This window comes from Pagrus major, chromosome 9 (genome assembly GCF_040436345.1).
Source record: "Pagrus major chromosome 9, Pma_NU_1.0".
Taxonomy (NCBI): domain Eukaryota; kingdom Metazoa; phylum Chordata; class Actinopteri; order Spariformes; family Sparidae; genus Pagrus; species Pagrus major.
In genome coordinates this window covers 10,510,659-10,526,813 of record NC_133223.1, presented here as the reverse complement: position 1 = coordinate 10,526,813, position 16,155 = coordinate 10,510,659, and the positions used below count along the sequence as shown (strand labels likewise).

General features: G+C 38.1%; 1 protein-coding gene across 1 annotated transcript in view; it reads left to right on the top strand.

Annotated features, from left to right (window-relative positions):
- plekhm3 (pleckstrin homology domain containing, family M, member 3) overlaps positions 1 to 5,744 on the top strand; it is a 49,745-nt gene extending 44,001 nt beyond the window's left edge. Inside the window, exon 8 of the mRNA XM_073474344.1 lies at positions 855 to 5,744. Within this exon, the coding sequence (XP_073330445.1) occupies positions 855 to 1,017 (163 nt within the window). The 3' untranslated portion in view covers positions 1,018 to 5,744. The remainder of the gene's footprint in view (positions 1 to 854) is intronic.
- The last annotated feature ends 10,411 nt before the right edge of the window (positions 5,745 to 16,155 follow it).

Below are 16,155 nucleotides of genomic sequence, written 5' to 3'. Positions count from 1 at the left end.
AAACACTGATCTTTACTGAGGGTTAAATGATAACATCAGCACCACTCTCATATCTGTATGGGAAATATGAAGCCGACTAGTTTAAACTAAAGACTGAAAACGGGGGGAAAGTTAGCCTTGCTCTGTCCAAAGGTAAAAAAAATCACCTAGCAGCAGCTTTAAGATCCACCAATTAACATGTTATATCTCAATGATTTAACCCGCTGCTAAGCCTTGCTTTTATTTTTTGAAAGAGACCTCTGTATAACTGGTGACAGGACACCACCAGCTGTAAAAAATGATCAGTTATTACTCCGTGGACTGTATATTTTTAAGCTATTGGGATTTAATCTTTCTAAAACTTTTAACTTTCTAATACTTTTTTTTATGAATGATGTCACCACTGTATATAAGCACACACATTCATGTTATATCTCAGGATTGGTTCAGAAGCATAATGGGATTAACAGTTTCAGTGGGCTGTAACCCCCAGAAGTAACGCAGAAGCTAGAAACTTCTGTGTGTATGCACTCAGCAAGCAATTCTTATATGACTGACTAGGTGCCATCTTCTGGTCCGGTATCCAGCTCCTATAAAACATCCATGGTCAGACTTTTACTTGAGACTTCCTGGAGTCTCAGCTGGTTGCCTGGCGAGGTCATGGTAACAACGAGACCCTAGGAAGTTACTGCTTTAAACCAACTGCTGGACATGAGATTAATATCATTCTTCTCATCTAATGCTAAGAAAGCAAATTAATGCAACAAATATTATTTTCTTGAACTTGAAATCAACATCGGTGGGATGGAACTGTGCTGATATTCTTCTCAAACAACTAGAAGAACTTGTTGACTGACGTGCGTTGATCTTTGCAGGTGTGACGGCTGCGGCGCCGTCTTCCACACCGAGTGTCGACAAAAGGCTCAGCCGTGTCCTCGCTGCGTTCGCCGAGAACTCCACCACAAGAAGCCGTCCTCCTTCTGGTCCCCAGACGACGACAGCCCCGGGTGTTTTCACCTGCCCTACCAAGACACCTGAGACACACACACACACACATGCACAGAAGCAGTGAGAGTAAGGGTGCCGCCAGGCCGTGACGCTGGACGAAGTGCCTGTGTGTCTGATTTGTGTGTGACACTAGAACAGCTTCTCTGACAGGACTAGCTCAGAGCGTGTGATGCATCGCCAGGTTTGTGTTTGCGTGTGTGTACCTGTAACACACACACACCTGAACAAAGCCCCCCCCCCCTTTTTCCTACTGTAAAGAGCAGGGAAAAAACCAACTGAAGAACTGCTGCACCAGGCTTTACAGACTGAACTACTTGTATTTTGTTGTCAAACATAACACGTCACATCATCGTCACCCCTTCACCACATCACCACCTTCACTTATTTCTTATTCCAGGGGTTAAATGTGTAAAATCACAGCTGATAAACTGGAGAAATTCAATTAATAATTGAAACGTTTTGGTGGTTTATTCTAACCAACGACATCCACCTGTTATGCTCAAGTTCAGTGATCAGTCAATGGATAGAAAATGTATTAACAATTTTAGTAATTGATTAATCATTTATCGAAAAAGGGAAACATTTTTTGGTTCCAGCTTCTGAAATGTGAAGACTTGCTGCTTTTCTTCAGGCTTTGGACTGTTTATCAAACAAAATAAGCAGAGACAGACTAGTCAAGTTGTGAACCTATGCTTTAACTAGTTGTCATGGTCGGGAACAAAGTATCACAACATCCATAAAAACTTCTCAGACCTCTCCTGCAGCACAGTCCACTAGACGTACTATTATATTTGCACAAATATGACTTAACACAATTCTTCGACAAATCCAAGACTGCATGTCCAGTTCTGGTGTGAGCTCCAGGAGACCCACAGGTTGATTTAGGTGCTGCTGAAACGATAAGACCTCCTTTCATCACAAAGATCATTGAAGCAAACAGTAAAACCATTTACAACTGAAGCAATTAGTTGATTAATTGATTTTTAGTAAATTATTCAACTACTATTGTGATAATTGGGTAATCGTTGAAGCATTTTCAAGCATAAATATTAAATATTTGCTCCTTTAATGTGAGAATTTGCTGAATTTAAAATACAGTAAACTTAATATCTGTGGGTTATGGACTGTATGTTAGACCAAAAAGCTATTTGAAGTCATTACCTTCAACGTAAGGGAATTAAGATGGGCATTTTTTACTACTTTTGATTAATATATTTATGGAGGGAATGAATATATTCGTTAGATAAAGCAAGTGTAACATAATTATCTAGTGGTCGTCATTACAGAATTGTGAAATTTGCCTTTTTTGAACAACATTACATATTCAGACTATAAACTATAAACTGCAGCATCAGCATCAGTATCTCTGGTAGCCTGATTACAGCGTATGTTCGCAGGTGTATGTAGTTTTGGACAGAGTGAGTGTTTGAAACATGTGGATCAACATTGAGGAAAGTGGATTATGCTGTGGGTTTCAAACATCTCCTCTGGATGTCTGGATGATAATTTTTTTAAAACCTCAACATGTCGCCTCTGAAATCTAAAGTAAAGTAAAGTTGTTTGTGAAGAAGCAAAATACAAATACTTTATAGTGATATTTAGGTAACTGACTACATTTGGGGTTCACTTGGGATGTAACTGGAGCCATTAGATTGGATTGTACTAAATAATAATAATAAAAATAATAACTTAAAAATATGATAGCTGTGATATGTAAATGATACTGAAATATAGACTCCCTCCATCCTTTCTCTTTCTCTCTTGTATCTCATTCACCTATTGTTAACTGACAGATTTCACACATTTGATCAGTGTTAATTAATTTAAAAGGGACTCTGTGTCCGTCCGTCTGAGCACATCTTCTTCCCTCATCACTCTCAATGTAAAATAACAGGGGCAATAATATACTGTAACTTATTATTTCATTGTTGCCTTTCCCCTCCTATCTTCCTCTGTGTTTCTACTTCCTGTTGTGCTTTATTCATGCAGAATCTATCAAAACATGATAGCAGCTTTAGCGTTTAGTATCTCTATGCATACCTAGATGGCCTTTATAGCCCACTGCTTTCATGTGTAAAGGTCTGGAAACACTTCAGTTTACATTTTCTTAACACCGCTGCAGCAGCTGCGTTTCCATCCTGTTTTAAAGCCATTTTTTACAGAAATGTGGGAAAATAAGTCCATCAGCTGATTATTTAGCTACAACTAGTGTCCAAGAATAAAATCATCAAGGAAAACAGAAAATAAGATTTTACGCATTTTTGTTTCAGCATCAGTTAATGTTTTTGGATTTGGATTTGGTTTTGTGAAAGGTTTTTGGTAAATATCCGTAACAACCGATGATGCAAATCCTACACTGTACATTTTTATAGTTAGATACAAAAAGTTTTTGTGCTTTCCACAAAAACATTACAGTGTTTTGGCAGAGACAGAAAGTAATCGCTGCCTCCATAAAGCTACACGCCCTGATTAAGTTACAGCGTCTGAAAATGACCAAGTTTGCGTCAAACTAACAGTTAATGTTTAAGTTTCTAAATATCCACAAGTTTCGAGAAAATTTGGAGTATTGGGCAGCATTATAAAGTCATGTATTGTAGCTTTAAAGCCCAGTATACCAGAAATTGTAATAATTAGGATAGAAAAGTAGCTGCTATTCCTTCATGCTACTTGTTTTCTTCTCAGAGAAACTGAAGTCTCGGTGGGGCCGGGCTGATTTCAGTGTTAATTCTTTGCTCATCTGTCCACTCTTTATCCTCTTTATCCTCCTTTTTTCCAGCTTGTTTGAGCCATATGAACATGTTAACTTTGAAGGGAATCCATGTACGATTGAGATGCTGTAATCAGCAGCTGGCTGACAAACAGCAGTTACGGGTTTACTCTTGAATATGTATTTTTGTGAAGATCAGAGTTCAGACTGACAGTTATTCATGTTTATGAAGCATGTAGGATACTGTAGACTAAAACTAAATAACCAAGCGTAGTTTAAAATATGACAGGAAAATGCACTGATGTCAGCTGATTACAATTGTTTTGTTTTTGTTTGTTTTTTATTTTACATGTGCTGTGTGTTAAAAATTAAATGTTTAAGTTATTGTTGACTGATTGTGCCTGCTGCATAAAAAAGTAATGACAAGGTTGTGAAGTATTTTTGATATATACCCAGCTGAAACAGACTGCTGCTGCCAAATAGGACTGAACAATAAATCGAAATATTTCAAAATCACAATATGACCTAGTGCATATTCCAAATGATGAGAGCTGCATTTTTTCCCCTAAAGGTAAATGTTGTCATGATAATTGAAGCATTGTGGTGCTGCTGAGATGACCTGGCCTATGAATCAAAGTCTCCAGATATAAAGGAACATGCTTGATTGGTCGATACCCCAGAAAAAAAGTCACATCATCATAATTTTTATATTTTTTTCAGTGAAAATTAAATATAAAAACTACCATGCCCACTGAAATCGTGACTCAAATCACAATAGCAATATCCGTCAAAACATTCAATATGATGTATAGTTCAGACCCATGACACACACGGCCCAGAGGATTGACGTAGTCAGAGAAAAAATAACAAACCTCAGTCCAACCTAAGCTCCGAGATTTATGTCAGTGTACCAGATTTCAGGTAGTACTCCAACCACAGATTTCTATATTTATTGTGCAAAATAATACCTTGTGAAATATGTTTAAGGGATGTTAAATGTTGTTTAATCGAACAAAATCTGAATCTGTTTATCTGTATGTTTTCAGTTTTACCTCCAAATGAATTGCTTTACATAATCTAGATAAACCTGTTCCATTGTTAAAGCCTATGTTTCTTAGACCCTGTTGAACCTATTTATTTATTTTTTTGCAGTATTACAGAAGTTTTCAAGGTGTAACGATTTATGTAATGCACTTAATAAATACTTACAGATGTTTTAGGCACATTTTTCAGTAATTAATTGGGTCATAGTATGTACTAAACTAAAAATATTGTACAAAACCTTTTTGGACAAATAATTCCTATAAGTATATGCTGCCGCTTATTCTTATAATTGATGCACACAAATTACACAGAGAACAAAAAACAAAGCAGAACGGCAACAAACTGACCTTTGACACAGTAGTCGCTTTAAAACTTGTATTAATTTCTTTATTGGTTCATGCAGAATGTTCGTCTGTTCATTCATACAAAGTGCAGCTTTGTGTTAAGTTGATCTCTTTTTTGTTTTTTTCTCCTAACTTTCCTATATTTTTGCCTTTTTTCATTTCCATCTGGAATTGGAAGCAAAAATATGAACACATTGAAGAATGTGTTATGTGTGTGTCTATGCTAAGCTCTGTTGTGTTTTAACTGTAGTGAAAACACCAAGTTTTGACAAAACTTTGACTATTAACATGACATCTTATGACTGAAGATAGTGTCAGTGTTGTCAGGATGTTTACAGGTCGTCTCATCAGAGCAGGAGTGTGTTTGGAAATATGCTTTATGTTGCAGGCACATTATGATCATAGCAGTATATTTTTACTTGACGTGTTTGGAGGAGAATATATTGTACAGTATTTAAACAGTAACTGGACTGAAGCTCTTCTCTCTTTTGCACTTTTTAAGTTATTATTTTTTTTCTTATCCTTGTTTATTTTCACCGCAGCCAAACTTTTATGCAAGTACAGGAAGTTGATTTTTTTATTTGATCAGCCCTTCCTCCTGTCTGGTTTTGTTCAAATTTGTCTGCTAGCCACTGATGCCAATAAAGACTTACTTCTTAATAGCGAAATTGTTTGAGTCTTGTGTAGAGAAATGTTCATGTTATTTGAGTGGGGACTGGGGATCAAGTTATAATACACACAATGGTGGTGGCTTGCATTGTTGAGCTACTGGTGCTAGCTACAAATGGGAGTCTACAGTATTTTTTGCATTTTTCTGCAATGGTATAAATGGACATACTGGACCACCTTAAAACTTTATTTTGTTCTCTGTGAACGACCAGCATAAGAAGTCCGTCTTTGTCAGCAAATTAAATTTAAAAGGAAATGTCATAATCACACCACGGCTGATTCCCATCAGCCTCAGCTGTACTTGTGTTTACAAACATTCATGCTGAGTCAGAATATTTAGAGAAAAAATTAATCTGACTAAATGACTTGACATTTTTTCCCCTCAAGTCAGACAACAACTTGAAAACCCGGTGACCAACTTTGAGTTAAATAGACAGAATCATGGTGGGTGGTAGTGAATTAGTAATTCACACATTTCATATCAATTGTTTGACTACTTGTAATTGTTTCATATTGTATTAGGTTGTAACCGTTAGTGGCTGGTCAGGTAGAGTGACCGAGGTTAATTAGAAAAGTTATTTATTATGATTTACCCTGATAACAATTTTGCTTCATAATAAAACATAAATAAATTTAAAAAAAACATGTTTTAACACTCAAATTCAAAAATGTCCTTTGCAGCATCCATGTTGTTGCCACATTATGTGGGGTGAGTCCTAACAGGCAAATGTTACAGTAGCATCAGCATGTCAACGCTGTCTTGCGATAATGCATTCTGACATTTAGCTCAAAGCACGGCTGTGTAAGCACAGCCTCACAGAGAACTAGCATGGCTGTAGACTCCTCATCTGGATCCATTTAACAGGCTGTATAGATATTTATATATGAGATATCATCATCCACAAAATGTCCTGTTGATTTTTAAACCCCAACTGTATTCATCAGTGGGTTTATGGGTTTGTGATGACATCAAGCAGCGCTGATTTAAAGCTCAATAGTTTGAGACTCATTCTCAGAATCTGACTATAGAGCTCTGCTGGACCCTATCTGACCAAAACCAGTGGAAGACCACCCAGAACTCCAGGTGCATGAATCTATTTACAGAAAGGGATCCAAGCACAGTCAGAACTTGTCCAGATTGGACCCAATCTAAAATGCAGTTAACCTGAAAAGACCAAATAGAAAGAAAAAGACCAAAAGCAGCAGTTAACCAGCAGCCAAACGTGACATCTCTCTTCAGTTTACTCTCCAAGTCTGCCTCAGAAAACACATTGTTCTCCTGAGGCCCCACCAGACCTGATTAGTCTACATATATTTTGGACCCAGCCTGACTCGGTGCCTGGGTCAGATCTTACTTAGAAGGAACTGAGTCATCCAAAGACCTCCACCTGACTGACAAACACAAGTTATCTATAATGGAGGACAGGAAAGGGGATTTTCAGAAAAATTAGTATTTTTACTTTTGAAAATTAAAGTGGTACCTGGAAATTTTGATTTTGTGTTCGTATTGTGTTCTGTGGAGAGTAGCAGTATGACCAGGGCCTAGGGGAAACCCTGGCGAAACATGAAAATGAGACTCCCCATTTCCTATCTCCCAAGTACCAGTGTGTAAGATTAATAGCTGTAATATGACAATGGCGAAACAAAGTAAACTCTGTTACCGTTCGTACACCGAGGTTACAACATGGATCCAACAATTAAAATATGGATACAGCTTCGAAGTCCCATTCATTCCTGTGAAAGCTGTTAAGTGACACATGAAGCCAAAAAAGCTCGACTTCCCAGGTATAGAATTACATGGCTCTTCTGCTTTGTGAGGATCATAGAACGTGCACACTGGATTGAGACGGATAACTTATGGTTTAGCACCCGGCTATCTTGAATGGTAATGAAATGATTTAACGCTGCGGCTCTTCTAGACTTTCTAATTGTATTTGGACTGAATGGCTCAAATTCTGATGTTCAAAAAAATGTATCCACCATTTTACAGACGCTTATTTCACAATGAAAGCTAACGGGAAAAAGTCTCTTTGGGCCACAGTGCATCATGTGCCCTTGTAATTACATGTTTTGGCCACTATGCAAGTTGGCCTCGAAGCCTGGCGAGCTTGGGTTACATATAATCTTAAAGCTAACTGATTCGAGTGCTAATGGTAATTTTGTTGAGCTAAAGCTGCAATTATCGACGTTCCTTGGTAATGTTATGTCTTCATAATAATAATCCAACCGCAAGATATAGCTCAGAAGCAAGGCCAATATAAGATGTTATGTTAAAAGCCAGTTGTTATGCTGCTGTACCACCAGACTACAGAGCAGCTCCTTCCCACAATTCATCCTCAGCACTCCACCATATTAAAAACTTTTATTTTTCGGAGTCTGATCTGGTGACAGGATAAACAAGAACTATGTAGAGATCTTCTGGATGATGGTCTTGTTTACTTACAAAGGTCATAAAGAGGCATTAGTATTAAATTGAGACTGTTTCATAACCAATTCACTGTAGTATGTTTAAAGTACATTTAGTTGATAATGTTTCTGTTCTTTGACTTAGGGAGGATTTTAAATGCAGGACTTTTACTCATAATGGAGCATTGTTAATTGTTGTATTGCTACTTTTACTCAATGTAAGGATCTGAGTACTTCTTCCACCACCGATCATATCACACAATCTTCTGTGGCAGATTGAGTTTTCCCAGATGTTGTGAAATTTACATGGAAATTCAAATGGAAGTTTTTCACATTTCCATTCCACTACAATTTCATGACAACTGCTAGTCTGTCTACTGAGGAAGACTGTATGATGAGATGAAAAGCTCCAGAGCAGCCACTGAAAGGGCCTTGTGGTGAGATTGTTTTGTCAGCTACTTGTTCCAAGGTTGAGAATGAGCTTCCAAACGAGTTCAAAGTTTGCTAAGTGACAAGCGATAACGTGTCAGTTTTCGGCCGCTTGACAGGTTGTGAGCTCAACCTCAAACCGAGCAGAGAAAAAGCAGATTCATAAGAATAAAGAGTGCATGTAAACCTGCCTGAGTGAATATGCATATTGTGTGAGAGCAAGCGGCTCAGAGGCTGAATCATTTGCCTGTGATGTATGTTGAGCAGCGGGTAAATTGAAGCTGAGTGTCGACCGCGCTTAATTGTCATCGCCAATTAGTGCATTGTGGCACGGCCACAATGGATCAACTGTAGCGAGTAGAACGAAGTCCTTTGTGCTTCTCCAATGGCCTGCGGGCCAGTCAAGACTCATTTAGGACCTGAACAACGACGGAGCAGAAATGCCAATGAAAATGAAAACAAAAGACAGTTTAAGGAGAAAAAGAGGACGGAGGAAAGAAAAAGACAGGCGGAGGAGGAGGTGGACAACGGTCACAGAGGAGTGAAGGACCGGGCCTCTGCTCTCCCAACATGAGAGGAGGGTGTATGGCTTTGACACACACACACACACACACACACACACACACACACACACACACACACACACACACACACACACACACACACACACAAAGTGCCCCCACTGACATTTAGCGAGCTGCTTCACAAAAGCTGGCAGGGCCCCAGTGTTCCCAGTGACCTGGTTGTTCAGGGGCTCGTTTGGCCATGTCTGAGCTTTCAGCAGGTTTGAGCCGAGCAGATTGTCTGTGTGCTCTTGTCAGTGTTAAAGGGTAGATCCACTGCTTTTTCTTTTCTACTCAAATCCTTGTTAAAATATGTTTTTTAATGATTGCAATTAAACATAAAGCAACTTCCTCACCAGTCTCAAACACAGTCCAAACAGGGGAGTCACTGAAGCCTGCAAAAATCATTGTGAATTAATTTTTCAGGACTGCCAAGACTGACTTGACTAGTTGCCAACCAAACTCTGTACAAATTTCTGAGTATGTAATTAGAACATCATATAATTTCATGTTTTAGTTGTTCATTTAACTGTTGAATTATATGTTCTCCAAAAAGTCAGGGGTCTTCAACATTGTTACAGGATAAGGACGCCTTAGGTGATGGAGAGATGGAGCAAGGACCCGCTACTACATACAGTATATCTTGTGAAAGTCTATTGCAGATTAAACTGGGCCTGCAATAACGTAAAGGGTGGCCGATAGTGCCATGTATAAACAGGTCACAGCAGTAGTGACAGGGCTAATGTTAGGTGCGTTAGTGGCCAATATGTTTCAACTATACATAGTTAGCTGACTAGTTATAGCTATATACAGCTATATACATACATATACACATATATATTATATATAACATATACATTTAACATAACATATTGTATATGTTAGTGTGTACTTTCAGACACATTAAAATTTTTGAAAAATAAAAACTTTCAAAATATTACTCATCTATAATTTGACAGTAACTCTGAGGACCCATTAGAGGTCACGGACCCCTGTTGAAGGTCCAACATTGTCTAATTGTTGTTTCAAAGTACACTGGCAACTACAGTGTGTAATGTTTTTTTCTATATTTATTGAAATTTTGCATATAAACAGTAAAATTGTAAGATACTTAGTAAAAAAGAAATATATATGTGTGTAATGGATAATGGAAGCTCCCCTTATGCCATTAAAACCATGGAGAGATCTTTAACCCAGGACATGATCAGGGTAATCCATCATTTCATTGTATTCAAGTGATGCAGGGAAAATTTATCAGTTACTCTATGAAACTATCAACAGGAAACTAATCATCATCTATTTTGACAATTGAATAAATGTTTTCACCATTAATCAAACAAATATGTCAAATGTTCACTGGTTTCAGCTCAACAAATATGAGGATGTTCTGCTTTTCTTTGTTATGTATCACTGTTAACTGAATATTTGGGGATTGGGCAACAGTTCAAAACTTTAATGAGCTCACAAAAGAAGACAATTTGAAGATGCCATCGTTTTCACCTGTTTCTGACCTTTGTAATTGGAAAATTAAAGATTTATAAATTGATAATAGGATCAATCTATAGTTCAGGTTTATCCTGGTTTTTGAAATCCCAAATCAATGCGAACAACTATCACATAAACCAGAAGTCACTGCTATGAAATGACTGATTGGCCTTTAAATCATGGACAGAATGGTACCAGAATATTTCCGTGGAAGAACTGCCTGCATTGCGATAGAACTTTTGATTGCTGTCAGTATACTGTAGCTGCACCTTTGTTGGATAAAATAAAACTCAAAACAATGAACTAAAATCCAAACAGAACTGATGTCAGGAAATGATTAATGAGAGATTAAATCATTTGTAATGAAACATGTGTCTGTGTTATCAACAGACATATTTGTGAGGTTGAGGTTGTGTGTGTGTGTGTGTGTGTGTGTGTGTGTGTGTGTGTGTGTGTACACAGCAGGAGAGAGGCTTGGTGCAGACACCTGTATGAGCCTGCGGGGAGGAGAAATAAAACCATAGAGGAACAGATGTTGTTTGTAAAAGGCTCTTACACTGAACAGTAGTTTAGTTTGTGTGGCAATTAACAACTCAGCGCTATAAATGACATTTTATGGTTCACACAAGTGCAAATATACTGTAAATGCATATTAGAAAAAACACTGACAAATATCTAATGACTAAAATCTGATGAAAACTAATATACCTGTTGGAAAAAGACGAAACCAAAATCAAACTCAGGTCCCAAAACCTAAAGTACATACTGCTTCCATGTCTCCTGTTTACCTCCTCACGGCTATGAAGCTCTTCCTGTAGAGTCACATTGATTTATTACCAAAGTGACAATTGTTTAAAGTTTAAATATAATTTATTTTGGAAATGAATATTGACACAAAAACAAAAAATGTTCTTTGTAAAGATATAATGGAATAGTGGCATCCAGAATATTGATTCATGTTTGATCAGCACTGCTTAGTGTGTTAGTTTGATCTAAGATATGTGAGCAGTGTCTGTTCAAATGCAGCTCCTTGTTTTTCCAAATGTATTAGTTAATTAAATGTCCATTTGTTTTAGTCTGAGATGGTCGTGCTCTAGTGGCAGTGGATGTCGTATTTCACCTTTAAAGCGAAACAATGCAATTTTGAGTTGAGCTTCAACAACATGGATGAGAGGTCTTCAAGTGTCCTTATATTTTCACAATAGCAATGTATCAAATGACAATATAAAAACAATGTGAAAGGGGCTGCTCAGGACAAATTAACACCTTAATCTGTTGCTCCAATCAGCCTTATGGAGCTTTACAGAGACTTTCAGCTCAAAGTTTGACTGCCCGACCCACAAATTCACTGTTTTGGTTTACTCTCACCACTCTCAGCACAGTTTTCATTGAAAAATCTCTAAAAAACCATTGTACACCACTTGGTTAGCACAAAACAACAGACAGCAACTAGCTGGTATACATAGTAACTAACTGGTGAACATAGTGACTAGCTGGTAGTGACTAGCTGGTGAACATAGTGACTAGGTGGTGAAAATAATGACTAGCTGGTGAACATAGTAATTAGCTGGTGAACATAGCGACTAGCTGGTGAACATAGTGATTAGCTGGTAAACATAGTGACTAGCTAGTAGTGACTAGCTGGTGAACATAGTGACTAGCTGGTGAACATAGTGACTAGCTGGTAGTGACTAGCTGGTGATCATAGTGACTAGGTGGTGAACATAATGACAAGCTGGTGAACATGGTGACTAGCTGGTAGTGACTAGCTGGTGAATATAGTGACTAGCTGGTCAACATAGTGACTAGCCGGTGAATATAGCGACTAGCTGGTGAACATAGTGACTAGCTGGTAGTGACTAGCTGGTCAACATAGTGACTAGCCGGTGAATATAGCGACTAGCTGGTGAACATAGTGACTAGCTGGTGAAAATAATGACAAGCTGGTGAACATAGTGACTATAGCTGGTCAATATTGTGGAGCATTTAGCAGCTAAAGACCTTGTTTTTTCCATCAGGAGTTAGTAGAGACCAAAAACAACTAAAAGAGTGAATTTTGGACTTCATTGGATTCATCAGATGGACGGAAACATGACTCCAAATGAATGGATGGTTTAAAGAGTTAAGAACATACATGTAAACATGCTGTGAAGACCATGCGGTATTATTAAAAACTCTATGGAACAGTGACTAAATGGACCTTGATGTGAGATTGTTTTGTCCAAAGACAATATAGCAGCGGCCGCAGCTGGCATCTGTAATATCTGGTAAACACTTGAGCGTACTGACTTGAGCAAGAGGTTGTGTTACATTTTGCATCTTGCATAAGTGCAATAGTCTCTTACTTGTTGTTCTGAGACAGGATATAAACTGCTGTCTCTGTTGTGAAGGTCAGACAGATCCAAAGCCACACACTGTTCATCTTGGTAGGATGGGGTTCTTGTTCCTCTCGCTGATAAAGGGGATGCAAAGTGTATTTTTAAAGTTTGGAGATTTTTTCATGCAGATGTTATGATACTTATTTGCATGGCTGATTTGTATAATGTATGAACCAGCACATACAGCCTGATGCTATCTTTACACTCTACTGAAAACTTTTGATTGATTGTGTCCTGTCCTTGATAAAATAATGCCAATAAAGTCAGTGCAAAGCAGTTTTATGTATTTTTAATACATCTAAATCAACAACATAATCCTATCACATAACACCAGCACAACACCTCTGCTTAACATTAACTTGCTGAGTCTCAATGGAGCCAGACGCAAACACAGATTGATGTAAAAAGTCTGAGCAAGACAACAGTAACGTAACTCTACCAACAAAAACCCACGTGATGTTTGTTCACAGTGACGGATCGCCTCACTCAAACAGGCTCCAAGTCTCTGCATGTTGATTTTCATGCAGTGCTGACATGAACGTGGCTGCCTGGGAGGGTGAAAAAACACAATCAGCGCGCTTTTGAAAAGTGTTCCGTAGTAACGTTTACATCATTTGCAAGTAGACAGCCTGAAGGTGTGTTCGGGCTGAACACAAAGGGAGGTTTTAAAAGGCAGCAAGATTATATCAAGTCAACAGAAAGTCATGTGTGGGCGCTAACAGACATGGATTTGTCTCCCCATGTTCCCTCTCTGTCTCACTGTCAACTCTCAAATAAAAAGCATGAGACAACATATGTGTATTTGCTCAAGGATGTGGTTATTTAGTCAAAGACAAGACAAGGCTTAATTGATGAATTACTCTTACACTTAAAAGGCTGGTTTCTCAGTCTACTCTGGCCCCGTTTTAGATCCCAAATTTTCCAGCAAGTTGTCAAATTTTTCCATGAATTTGATCACAAGGCTCTGTAGTTCTATTATAATGAGCAAAAATCCCAATGAATCATTTAGAAATTAAGAAATTTAGCCCAATCCCTTCTGAGTATTGACTGACCCTATTTGGAGTCCTCCTCCTGGACACTGCCTGTTGGTCCTCTGACAAGATGATGAGAGCTTCAGACATATTTAGTCTGGCATTTTTGTCCTTAAATGAACAGTTCACCCAAAAATGATGATTCAGCAATTATCTACTCACCCACCTACGGATGGAAAGTCTGCTCAAGTTTCTCACACAAAACATTTCTGGAGCTTCATGGCAAAACAGCATCACAGCATCTTCCTAAACAACTGAAGTAGATGGGGACTTGATTTAAAGCATAAAAACAACCAAAAACAAAACATAAAATGGCTCCATTCAGCTTGTCCAACATAAACTACGTTGTTCACACACTTTAGATGGCGTGCGCGCTAATGCTTTTGTAGCTACAGTGAAGACTGTTTTACTGTGAAGCTCCAGAAATGTTTTGTGGACTACCAGACATCATTTGACTTTCCATCATGATAGGGGTGAGTAGATAATGACTGAATATTTCTTTTGGGGTGAACTGTCCCTTTAATTGTTTGGTCATAAGTAGTTAATTTTTGTTAACAAAAGTTAACAAAGTAGATTCATCTTTAATAAAAAATTACTTTAAGGTTTATGTTAAAGTTTGTGGGAAAAGGTAACAGTATAGGTATGGAGGTACAAGCGTGTGTGTGTTTGTCCCGTGGTTATCTGATCAGCAATGGATGCAGGTCATGTCTCCATGTGCTCTCACTTAAGTCACCACAAGTAATCACATATGTGTGTGTCTGTTTGTGTGTACACATGATAGAGTGATCTCCTTGCCGCTTGCTTTCCTTTATCAAAGTAACCTGAGGGAAGGTAAATCAGGCTGAGAAGGATTTGTCTTGGCTGATACACTGAGCACACACACACACACAAACACACCCTTTGAGACCTTTGTCCCCAAGAGAGCGTTGCGACCTTTGTCCGACGTGGGATATGGCTCTCTGTATGTGTGTGTGTGTGTCGACAGAGCAGAGTCATTAGATCAGTAATCAAGTGCCACAGATTTCTTTTAATTATTCTGATTCAACACTCAGCTCTGTGATGTTACACTGACTTGAAACAACAGGGTAAGAATACAACAGCCTGCTATGATTGCATATAGTTCAATGTCTGTTGTATGTGTATCATTAAAGGTGTCTGTCCATCAAGTCCTGTTGTCATGTAAGCACAGCCAACAGGAAATGACAAACACAGTGTCGGCTGATGTTAATGACAAACTGAGATTAGTGTTGGGCAAAAAGTCAAGGACAGGGTTTGTGAACAAACTATTCTGTACATACACCTCGGCAATGTATAATGACATCAAAAGGACAGAAACACTAAATTGGTTCGTTGGTTGGGGTGTCAGTGGGTGGGGAGACTTTATCCATCATCTGATAACTTCAAGCTCTCTTGGAAAACTCCTACCTCCTAATGCAGGAAGTCATAAAACAGCCTACAACTCACTGATGCGTTCAGGTGCGGATGGTGGAAGATGAACGCAACATAACGTGTTAAAGTATTTTTGCGGGGGCTGCCTCTGGGTCTATAAATACTATAACTATACACTGTAAATGAAAAAACTACAGCTATAACAAATGGTTGATCAACCAGTTAATCATTTTGCAGAAAATGAGTTGCAAAAAGTTTGATAATTGACTGTTTAAGTTAAGGAGCCTATGAAGAAAAACTTTCAATATGCCTATAGCATAAAATGATATAGTAACAGAAAACCTCCTCGTGTACAAGTGCTTCAAAATTGTACCTTAAAACGCAAAAGTAAATTACCATCCTGCAGAATCACAAGGATGCTTGACGTACATAAATCACAGTGGTGGGTCATTTGGGTCGTCGCTGACATTACAATTAAACTGTTGTTTTTGACTACTTTTTAAATTGAGTTAGATTATAAAATTGTGTTCAGTTATTTCATTGCACTTCTCTTTTCCGTGCCATTACGTCTGCAACTGTAGCCTTCGTGCATTTTGCCTCACATAAAGAATGATGATGGTATAATTCATAAATCCCAATGTGGAAAAAAAAAATGTGGTCAGATATTTATAATTTCTCACGTTTCACTTCACAACTGTTGATTTGTGTTGGTTTGAGGATGTT